General features: G+C 35.3%; 2 protein-coding genes across 2 annotated transcripts; one reads left to right on the top strand and one right to left on the bottom strand.

The window, feature by feature from the left end:
• Window positions 1–588: 588 nt before the first annotated feature.
• LOC134248034 (BTB/POZ domain-containing protein 6-like) lies at window positions 589–2,076 on the top strand. Its single transcript, XM_062730455.1, has 2 exons — window positions 589–944; window positions 1,038–2,076. The coding sequence occupies exons 1-2, from the start codon at window positions 589–591 to the stop codon at window positions 2,068–2,070; spliced, it is 1,389 nt and encodes a 462-aa protein (XP_062586439.1). The 3' UTR covers window positions 2,071–2,076.
• Window positions 2,077–3,709: 1,633 nt separating this feature from the next.
• Window positions 3,710–6,454, bottom strand: LOC134248045 (tripartite motif-containing protein 2-like). The gene is made up of 2 exons (XM_062730466.1): window positions 5,939–6,454; window positions 3,710–5,121 (listed from the first exon to the last, which is right to left on the bottom strand). The coding sequence occupies exons 1-2, from the start codon at window positions 6,431–6,433 to the stop codon at window positions 4,597–4,599; spliced, it is 1,020 nt and encodes a 339-aa protein (XP_062586450.1). The 5' UTR covers window positions 6,434–6,454; the 3' UTR covers window positions 3,710–4,596.
• Between the last annotated feature and the right edge of the window lie 4,952 nt (window positions 6,455–11,406).

Below are 11,406 nucleotides of genomic sequence, written 5' to 3'. Positions count from 1 at the left end.
ACAGATTTATTTTTAATTTTATTAGAATTAGGACGTCTGGAGGTTAGTAACGCAATTATTATGAAAAGTCCACCAAATACATGCAGTAAATATCAAAGTTCAATCCAGAGAAATTAGATGTTTATTTTCTTAAATGTTAACGTTAGAAATTATGGTAACATTTTCAAGAGGCTAGTTCTTTAATTTTTTATTTGTAAGACTGTTTAAAATTATTAAACGTGCTTGACATTTATCTCCAGTACTTTCGGATCAAATTGATGTGAGGCAATTTTTTCCAAGGCAGGGTAGCTAGAATTATATCGCTTTGCAAACACGTCAAATTCTATGTAACACCAATGACTACTCTAACACAAAAATATTAGAAGTAAAATTTTAGTTTACTACGGAAAATGTTTGTTTTCTATAATAGTAAATCAATATTTTACAAGAAAATCAGGGTTTCTACAAAAATAGTAGGTATTAAAGGTATTTTAACTTTTAAGAGTCTCTCTCATATTTACAGCATTTTTGATATGGTTTATCCGAAGACCTACGTATCGACAATACAGGGATAATCATATTTAAAAGGTTGTCCTTTATTACTTCAGTATGGAAACGAAAGGTTTTGATGAACAAACCCCAAAAGCAAAAGCAAAATGCTTTTTACCGCCTCCTTTGGAACAGCCTAAAAAGGAAGCAAATTCAAAGATCATAAGAAATCAGGAATGGCAGTGTGACAAATCAGTTGTGGAATGTGTCCATTATATGTTGACCAATCAAATAGCTTGCGATGTTACCATCTTTGTTGGCCCGGAAAAAATTGAAGTCAAGGCACACCGATTCATTCTAATCGCTAGAAGTCCTGTATTCTTCGAGAAACTCCGATCCTGCTCTGCTAGCGAAGAATTCCGCTACAAAGTGAATATACCTAACATTGAAGTGGATACTTTTCAAACATTTCTTAGGTAATAACCCTAAAATTACACAGCAAAATAATTTTTAAGTATAGTAGGAAAACATACATACAGCCATTTACATTGCATGGTATTTTTTTTTAGATATCTCTACACCGATGAAGTTGATATCAACTTAGAATTAGCAAAGTCATTGTTGCCTGTTGCCAGGCGGTTTCGAGTCAACCATCTTGTGCAACTCTGCTTGAGGTTGCTAAATGAAGAAGTTGATGTCAATAATGTTTCCTATTTATTAGATCAAGCAATCTTATCACACGCCTTAACAATGCGCGACAGGGCAATGGAAATGATCAATAAGTCTACAAGAGAATGTTTGAATTCAGAGGCATTTTGTAATATTAGTTTAGAGACACTTGATTATATACTGAAATCAGACGATCTGAATATTTCAGAACAAGAGTTGTACGAATGTTGTTTGAAATGGTCGTCAACACAGTGCCTCAAGAAAGCTTTAGAAATCACAGACGAAAATATCCGGGATCAGTTTGGTGAGAGTATTTATCAAATAAGGTTTACACTTATGCCAAAAGAATACTTTCATTATGAAATATTTGGCAGAAATATCCTTGATGATGAAGAAAAGACTAGTATAATGGAGTGTTTAACAGATGGAAGTCCAAAGAATTGCGACTTTAAATTCAATCGAAACTTGAGAAAGACAACTGAATATTTCCGAGTTCTTCGATTCGAGAAACTCGACAAGAAATTGAAGGAACACACAGGTCGGCCAGATGCAATCATGTTTGAGACGTCAAAGCCGTTATGGTTTCATGGGGTGGCTCTATATGGTTCCTACATAGAACAAACTATAAATGTCCATTTAGAGATTTCTGACAGCAGTAACAACGTTATAAGAGCCCTCGGCCTGGCGTTCAAAAGCGTTGAGTCTGAGGAAATATATGATGTACTTCTACCTACCCCCTTTCAAACAAATGCAGGATCACGATACAATGTCGTGGTCATTGTTGTGGGAAAGTTTCGTCACATGTATCGGGGGGTCGAGGGGAAGAGAGAAATAAATTTCAAAGACACTCAGATCAAATTTTTTGAATCAGGAAATTCGTCAAATGGAACCACGGTTAGCGAGGGACAGATCCCTGGATTTCTCTTATCATGAAATATAACCAGAAAATTTAAACATTTTTTAAAAACATTCAAGTTCTCATATTTATAAACCAAAGGATACTTGCCAAGATTTTTTTCTGAACTATATATTTAAGAATGAAGTTTATTAAAAAAAAGGATAAAAATTTCGAAACCTAATACTGAACCTGTATTTAATCACTGTACAGAGGAAAAAACTGGAAAGAAAATGAATGAATTATAAAAACCAGAGCATAAGTTTCTGTGACTTTAAAATATACTTGTACATCTACAATGTTTCATTAATGTATATGAAGTTAATAAATCAAGTTATGTGTGTAACATAGTCATGAAATCAAGGAAATCAATTACTCGGTAGCTGATAAATTTTCTAAAAATTGCGTTGTTTCTAATATTGATGTTACATTTTAGTCAGACGCAATAAATTTCTTATTAAAATATAACGACCAAAGAGAAGTAGATTTTCATAATGAACAACTTTGAAAGAATATATAGTTTACACCGTTACAATAAATTCTCCTTTTTAGAAAAGGATTATATAATGGAATTTTGAAAGTTTGGTGAAGACAATTTATCACCAATATAATCTGAAGAGAAGAGACGAAGTCGCGCAAGTTAATGTACTTGACAGGTGTTTTTAATTTATTAAAACAAGGTGGTATGTAACAGTAATTTGAAAACCATTCATGTTGCATCTATGCTTATCAAATATTTTTATTGAGAATGAGAGAAATTATTAAAATATTGGCGATCGAGACAAATAATGTGCATATGAAAAACACGACCAGGATATCGGTAACAGCTTCTTCAAATAGAAATAAAGGAAAATACCGACCTACTCTTTCAAATACGAACAATTTGTCATTCTGATATGAGATGTCATTCAGCTAACTAAAAAGTAAATCACAATTTTACAACTAACATTTGCGGCGACGTTTTCTTAGTTTGCAGATCTTCAGTTTTAATCGGTTTTCTTCTTCCGAAAACTTGAGAGGTGAAGCATTATCTGTCTTGTGAGAATACTATTTCCAAGTAATTACTAGACCAATAATGATGAAGAAGCCAATTATTAGGAATGTCAACATTCCCTAGGGGCAATGATGGTAAAATGATGGTAATATCTTACGCCAATAAAGCATCTTTTGCGATCGTCACCCTTAGGATGCAATTTTTCTCATTGTGTCTAAAATGAATAGTTCCCCCTTTCTATTAAATTAAATAGTGTTGAAAAAATATTTAAGGTTATTGGATGTTTTTTGGAATTTGTTCACAAAAGAAAGGGGCTACATTATAGAGCAAGAACTTTTCTCTGCAGTATAACATTTGAACAATAAAGGTATCATCCATCTATAATGTTACTTGAAAAGTTGAATTATTCTCCGCCTGAAATAAATATATACATGTACGTACGTTTAGAATCCTTGCTTTGAATTAAAATGGGTAGTACATTGTAGATATCTATTTTATTAGATCATAAGCAAATGATGATCACTCTACAAACGCCATAAAATTAATCATTTTTTTGGTGTTCAGTGTTTAGAAGATTCCTCAGATCATAGTAAATCAAGTGTACAAAGTAAAATGATTAATCCTTAACGATTCATGTTAGAGAAAATATTATTGAAATATCAAAGAAAAGCAACATCAGTGCGTAGTATATATCTATATTTTTTATTTAATTACAGAATGTGTACTATTTAATTGTAATGTCTACGAGAGAAAGACATACAGTTTCACATGTCAACTTCTATTGCATATGATCACTTTGGAATCTTTATCTGTAATGTACATGTTCATCTCTTTTATATCAAGAGAAATCGGTATTTTGTCCTTGAAGCTTAAAATATTTGACATTTTACTTCCGGATTCACTAACATTTAAAATAGATCCTTCATCTTTTAGCGCTAAGTACAAGGTTTTTGATTCTTTGTCACAGGTTACGTCACCTATGTGACCGTTCACTGACAATCGCCATATTTCTCTTCCACTTTGTGAAATACAACACACCAAATTCTTCAGATCCGAAACTACAATGTGACCTTCAGATGTCATACATAACATATTGGGGACACTCTCAGGACAGGTCAAGATTAGTTCCGTTGAAATGGACACTTCCACGACACCATATACGGTTATAATGTCGATACAAGCTTGAGACCATGAGGAAACTGCTACTCGATCTTCAGAAATCTGACATATTCCGAAATATTTCTTGTCGGTTTGGATATATCTCTGAATGTTAAATTTCTCGCGTGAAGTTTCAACTATTTCTAACACTGATTTGTCTGGTTTCGTTATAACTATGTTCCCATTCTGTCTAATACAGCACATAGAATGTGGAACATCGATTAGTGAAAGTGATCCTTTAATGTCACCAAATACAGAAAATCGTTTGAGTTTGGCATTTTCTCTATCTAGAATACACAAGTCACTAGTGCCTGGAAGGTAAACAATTTTGTTAAGGTAGCAAGACAATTCATCGGGTAATTTAGCATCAAAACTCTGGTCGACGCTAAACGCAACGTTATTCCCCGCCATTTTAATTAATTCTATTCAAAATATGGCTTATGGATAGAGGAGGTGCACTGGAGTTGTTCGTTTTTAATTGCAAATCTGAAAAATCGGTGTCCAAGTCACTTCTCACTCCCTTTAGTTCAACAAATCCTACTGCAGAAAATCCACGAAGAAATTCCTTTACCTCGTCATACAAGGTCAATTTTAAACTTGCTGTTTTGGAGGTCGGTGTATCAAAGTTAGTTTCCAGTTGATTTTCGATAATAGGTAGCAATTCAATTAAGTGTTTGTATTTCTTATCTTTCTTTAGGCATTCAATGTGACTTGTTGTTTCCAGCAGTAAATTAACAGCATGAAAAAAATCTTTTCTTTTCGATAAATATTCTCGATTTAACTTCTGAATGTCAGAGCGAAGAACCGAGATCTGTCGTCTGCAGGTTTCAAATATGTTCTCTATTCCTTTCTCCAAGTTAGCGATTTCGTCTAAAGTTTTCTGCTTACTTTCCTCAAACGAGCGATCGTGGATTGTCTCAACTTCTGCATCATTCAGCTAAAAAGTACAAAAAAAATCCATTGTTTGAACTCATCATTTTTTGTAAGTGCAAATTCATGGAGAGTTACTTGAAAAAAACATCTATACAGATATATATTAATAATTAATGGCTTAACAGTAAATATAAAAAAATAGAACCGTACGTACCTATTAAATTAATATTTTCCTTCATTGAAATACATAACATCAAAACGTCGGTAAAAACCCTCTTTGATGTGAAATTCTTAATCGAAAAGATTCGCAATACAATATTTGGAACAACCTTTTAATTTTACTCATCGGCTACACTCAAAATAACCTCTAATCCAAGTAATATAAATAAATGCCAGACTGGTATCATCCGTTATTCGAGGAAGCACTAAGCGCTCATTTCCCTCACTGATATGATTTACATCACATTTATATTGTAAGACTTTATCTTCGTTTTATCCGTCATATTTTGAACCTATTAACTATTGATTTAGTATAATAGCAGGGGGGAATTAAATACACAGAGAACAAATCTTTTCTAAGCTCTTTATCAGAATAAAAAACATACAGTGTACGGTGTTAAATGTATAGAGAGTTCCTTGTATTGAATTCACATTAAATGCAAATACCAACTCTGTTGACTATAGGTTTCACAACCCAACAGCATATATTTAAATGACCTAGTTCTGAACCTTTTCATTAAACAGACAAGCCCATTTAATCCCATGCACGGCTTAAAAGGCATTTTCAACACTGACCCAAGTTTAATTTAAACGATTTCTTACCATAGTTATAAATAAATAAAATTCATTTGCAAGTCGTTGTATGAAAAAGCAAAACATACCTTCAAATGCAGTCGTTTTAGAACTCGTTCTATTCGTGGCTGAAGCTCTCGATAGGATTCATTTATAGGCAGACATCGACAAAGTATTCCCGAATGAGAGGTGTCAATGCACTTTGCACATATTACTTGCGCGTGATGAAAACAGTAATGATCAAGCTCCTTCCCCGAATGATCGCAACAAACGTCTGCTCGCGTTATTTCCGGAGTTTGGTCGTGTTTTGATAAAGTTATCTGTAGGTCAGCAATCAGCGAATCCAGAGGCAAATTATTGACAAATTCGTCATGCGAAACGTTTGGTACTATGACATCGGATCGACAGAGTGGACACGTCAATTTTCCACGCCTATTTTCTGTAGTCCTTATCAGCTGGCGTATACAATCTGTGCAGTAGGAATGTTGACAGGGAAGACGACGCGGACGATCGTAGGACTGTAAACAAACGCGACACGTTAAGTATTCCTCCGATAGGTTGCGAACAATACTTTGCGCGGCCATTTGTAAACAAATGTAGGTGTCGTTGTGTAGAGGCTCCAACAGGTTTAACAAATAAAATTTGAATTTCAAAAAATAAACTTCAGAGTATTTGAAAGGATGAAATTTACCAAATGTATCGCTGCGTGAATGCTAATTTTGTATTTATTTGATTTCCTTTCTTTAAACATTAAGGGGCTTTAAATTTATTATTATTTATTAATATACACATGTAAGATAATCTAATGTGCATAGAACGTTCTGTATCAACATACACCGGTATATAAAGTTAGGTTATATTTTCTAATGGCACAATTTGTTACAGTAGCTCTGATTGATAGTAATTTAATGCAGAGATAATCAGGCGTACATTTTTCACCATGACTAGCCGAGAACTTTAATTAAAATCGGCGGTATTTTATTCTTTTCTCTCTGATCCTTGTTCACATTTGAGGTTAGTTTTTAGCATCCTCAGAACATTTCATTATTTATCAATCATCAATCTTGGGCCTTGACTTTTATAAATTTTACAGGCTGTACGTCCAGGCTTTAATTTTTTGTGGAAAATTGCTAATGATTATACATTATTGTTTAAAAGATAAGGAAAATCATATGCCATCTAACCACGAAAGTAAGTAGTACGTAATTGTAACGCTTAGAGTAAACGGCTGTTGGGTTTCCTCTCTTCTCACTGGTAATGACAAATATGAGTTAGGCTTTGAAAATGATTTAATATGGCTTTTTCAGATGAAATAAAGTTTACTTTATTTAATATATCAGTTAAAATTTGAGATTGGTTTCTAATATAATCTTGAAATGATCAAGTTATGTAAATTTAATTCGCATTTTGAGTCGCTTTGTTTAAAAAGAATATTTCGTAATAAAAAATTCAAAACAGGAGAATAAGAAAAAATGCGTAATGTGTAATGATTCACCTTTACAAAGCTACACCCCGGAAAATGTTTTCTGCAAGTAACAATGTACTAGCCGAAATGACTTGGACCAAGGTTCTGATAGATGTCGAAGTGTATACTGAATGTGAGCTTTTAGTCATTTTCCATTACAAAGATGAGAAGTTTTGCACTTTTTCAGTCAGTAACTTTGAATCTGCCGGGAGGACCTTGAATTTGAATAATTATCAGTCTTTGTACTCAATAAATTAAAAGCTGTCAGAAATTCTCCATTAACATGACATTCCCCTCCCCCAAATAATTATAGGAATTTTTCTAAGCCCAAGAGGAATACTTGTTACTCTGTCAAAAATCGCTTAATCGTACCCAAAACAGAAGTTGACATAGATATTCTTATGAAAATTCTGTATACCAAATTTCATTCAGCAGATGTAACTTCTGCGATTGTACCCAAAATAAAATTTGAACTAGGTACCCGTAGCAGAATTTCACCTAGATATTCTTATGATAAATCTATGTACCAAATTTCACTAATATGTAGAACCTCTGCGAAGAAAATGAATGGAAGCTAATGGTTGACCGACAAACAGAGCGACCGACAGCAGCAAAGCATAAAATCATAAATCAAGCTTCCGCATAAAAAAGAATTTTATGCTGTTTCATCCAATGACCTTGAAGTGAAACTTACAGGGACAACATGTACGATGGTAAAAATGCATGCAGCATGACTTCTACATGTATATGTAACCCAACTGTTTGGGTGAGAGAGTACACAAAGTATAGGAGGTGCCATTCTGACAAATGTGGTACCATTTTTTTTTTAACTTTTAAAAAAGAAATGTTTAATAAATTGGACAGTTGGTATCTTATTTCACATTCTTTCAACAAGAAACCAGAAACTACGTGTTTGAATGAAGACCTCATTTAACTACAAAATATCTTGCCTCTTCCGAAAGCGCAGAGCCAGGAATGGGATTTATCCAATTAGGTAAAAACGGTAGAATCCGTTAAAAAACCCGTGTGAAAAGAAAACTCTACAATTTTAGTGAAGAACATGTAGTATCTATGCGACTGCCCCGTGGTACGACTTACTGTCTGTGTTATTTCAGACGGTGGGATAGTCGCACCAAATCGCAACTTCTCGGGTCTTTCCGACCAGCGGAAAAACGACCTCGAATGTACTAGAAAGACGCCATTGCAACTCCCCCTTTTCACGATCTTTGAAATAAATGCATGGAGACCTTTCATCTGTGGAATATGGAGTTCAACTTTATTCAATGTAATGATGTTACCTAAAATGTACCATAGAAGGAACTTCTACCTCCGTCTATCCTATATTTGAATAAACAGAAAGATGTATAAATTTTTAACATCCGGTGATGTTAATACATTCCAGGTTGTTTTTCCGACCTCTGACGGAAAGACCCGAGATGATGCAATTGAGTCGCACTCTCTCTCCTCTACACGTGGATGCCGAGCAGACCGGACGTGTCTGGGACAGCAGAGGAGCGGGAGTCGACCCGGGCCAGAACCCACCGTGTTTGTATATATGTTTTGTTGTTAAATAAATACTTGTTCAGAGCACCCCCTATACGGTTACTTTACTGGCGCCCAACGTGGGGCACGAAGATTCCCGTAGTGCTGTCAAGTTAGATATTATTTTAGGCATCGTTTTTAGCCGCCATTTTTGGCGCTGCTAGGTACTTGAGAGCACGTGTTTATTTTGTATGTATTTTTCTTGAATCGACTTTCTGAATTGATCAATGATTTACTTTATTGTGCTATTTATTTATGGATATGTCTGTTGAGGAGGCCATGTCGGCTTTAGGCCTGGACACGCGCCGGGCTATCAATAGTGTCATGCAGCCAGAGAGATTTAACCCTCGCATTCCGTGTAGTGTGTATGGTTATCCCGGGGGAGCGAGTCTATTGGCTCCCGTCACACACCTTTTGCTCTGTCATTGTCAGGCTACATGGGAGGGGGTTGCCCCTTGGGGTCCCTCTACATGCCCGAGCCTTCCCCAGTGTGCCTGATAAGCACACTTCACGCTATACCTCATCTGTGTTATGGTGGCGAGGACCGTGATGCTTGCCTATATCCCTAACAAAAAAATACTATAGTTAACTATAGTTAACTATAGTTTACTATAGTTAACTATAGTTTACTATAGTTAACTATAGTTTACTATAGTTAACTATAGTAAATCAAAGTGTCAAAGTTTTCGTCAAAGTTTTTCTAAGTGTCTAAGTTTTCGCCAAAGTTTTTCAAAGTGTCAAAGTTTTTGCCAAAGTTTTTCAAAGTGTCAAAGTTTTCGTCAAAGTTTTTCAAAGTGTCAAAGTTTTCGCCAAAGTTTTTCAAAGTGTCAAAGTTTTTTGTCAAAGTTTTTCAAAGTGTCAAAGTTTTCGCCAAAGTTTTTCAAAGTGTCAAAGTTTTCGCCAAAGTTTTTCAAAAATTCAAAGTTTTCGCCAAAGTTTTTCAAAGTGTCAAAGTTTTCGCCAAAGTTTTTCAAAGTGTCAAAGTTTTTGATAAAGTTTTTCAAAGTGTCAAAGTTTTCGATAAAGTTTTTCAAAGTATCAAACTTTTCGATAAAGTTTTTCAAAGCATCCAAGTTTTCGATAAAGTTTTTGAAATTTTCAAAGTTGGCGATAAAGTTTTTTAAAGTGTCAAAGTTGGCGATAAAGTTTTTTAAAGTGTTAAAGTATCCAAGTTTTTTATAAAGTTTTTTAAATTTTCAAAGTTGTTTATAAAGTTTTTCGAAGTGTTAAAATATCCAAGATTTCTACAAAGTTTTTCAAAGTGTTAAATTTTTCGATAAAGTTTTTCAAAGTATCCAAGTTTTCGATTAAGATTTTACAAAGTATCAAAGACTTCGATAATTTTTTCAAAGTGTCAAAGTTTCCGACAAAGTTTCTCAAAGTATCGGACTTTTCGATAAAGTTTTTGGAAGTATCAAAGTTTTCGATAAAGTTTTTCAAAGTGTCAAAGTTTTTGCCAAAGTTTTTCGAAGTGTCAAAGTTTTCGTCAAAGTTTTTCAAAGTGTCAAAGTTTTTGCCAAAGTTTTTCAAAGTGTCAAAGTTTTCGTCAAAGTTTTTCAAAGTGTCAAAGTTTTCGTCAAAGTTTTTCAAAGTGTCAAAGTTTTCGCCAAAGTTTTTCAAAGTGTCAAAGTTTTCGCCAAAGTTTTTCAAAGTGTCAAAGTTTTCGCCAAAGTTTTTCAAAGTGTCAAAGTTTTCGCCAAAGTTTTTCAAAGTGTCAAAGTTTTTGCCAAAGTTTTTCAAAGTGTCAAAGTTATCACTATAGTAAATCAAAGTTTTCAAAGTGTCAAAGTTATCACTATAGTTAACTATAGTAAACTATAGTTAACTATAGTTAACTATAGTATTTTTTTGTTAGGGATGCGCTTGACGGGCATCCCCGGACTGTGGATGAAGCCGTGGAATAGATGCAGTACTACCAGCATTCCCGGCTACATAGGCCTAAAGCCAAGAGAGAAGTAAGGAAGCTTGATTGTGGCCCAGATGTCCAGCAAGATGATCATGGGATGGAAATTGTTGCTCCTGGGGAGGAGCTTAGAGCCCTCCGGAGCAGGATAGATAAACTTGAGGAGTTGATTAGGCAGAGGGAAGCTGCCCCCTTCAGAAACATCAGAGGAGTGGTACCCCCTAGATGGACGGAGCGGGACCGGAAGCCTGCTGTATGTTTCAAGTGTGGAGAGGAGGGGCACTTCCGTAGAGATTGCCCCACCCGAGCTGCAGGGAAGATGGTGGCTACTGGGGCGGGACAAGTACTGGAGGACTCTCTGTAGAGTCGTTTCCTAGGTCGGATTTCAGGGAGCTGGGGATCAATTCCCCGCTCCAGTGTGCGGCGCCGACGCAAGCGCCGCAGGCTGAAAGGTCACTTTGGGATGCCACCATCACTGGAGTTTTGCTTGGCTGAGGAGGAATTGGTCATGATGGAAGAGGTGGTGGGGACTGTAAGTCCCCACTCCACTCTGGAGCCGCTTGGACCAGTCATGGTTGGTGAGGAAACCCCAAAACCTGGGGAGGATGGAGATGGTTCCGGACACTCTTTTCTGTGGTAGACTCCAG

The sequence above is a fragment of the Saccostrea cucullata genome, unplaced genomic scaffold (assembly GCF_032062105.1).
Source record: "Saccostrea cucullata isolate Sc308-1 unplaced genomic scaffold, CSIRO_AGI_Scuc_v1 ctg502, whole genome shotgun sequence".
In the NCBI taxonomy this organism is placed as follows: domain Eukaryota; kingdom Metazoa; phylum Mollusca; class Bivalvia; order Ostreida; family Ostreidae; genus Saccostrea; species Saccostrea cuccullata.
The sequence above is the reverse complement of the archived record's forward strand: the minus strand, read 5'-3'. Positions and strand labels throughout refer to the sequence as shown.

Coding starts and splice junctions, on each gene's coding strand:
- LOC134248034 (XM_062730455.1), top strand. CDS start 589: ATGGAAACGAAAGGTTTTGATGAACAAACCCCAAAAGCAAAAGCAAAA. Junction 945..1,037: donor ACTTTTCAAACATTTCTTAG/GTAATAACCCTA, acceptor ATTTTTTTTTAG/ATATCTCTACACCGATGAAG.
- LOC134248045 (XM_062730466.1), bottom strand. CDS start 6,433: ATGGCCGCGCAAAGTATTGTTCGCAACCTATCGGAGGAATACTTAACG. Junction 5,122..5,938: donor TAAAACGACTGCATTTGAAG/GTATGTTTTGCT, acceptor TGTACTTTTTAG/CTGAATGATGCAGAAGTTGA.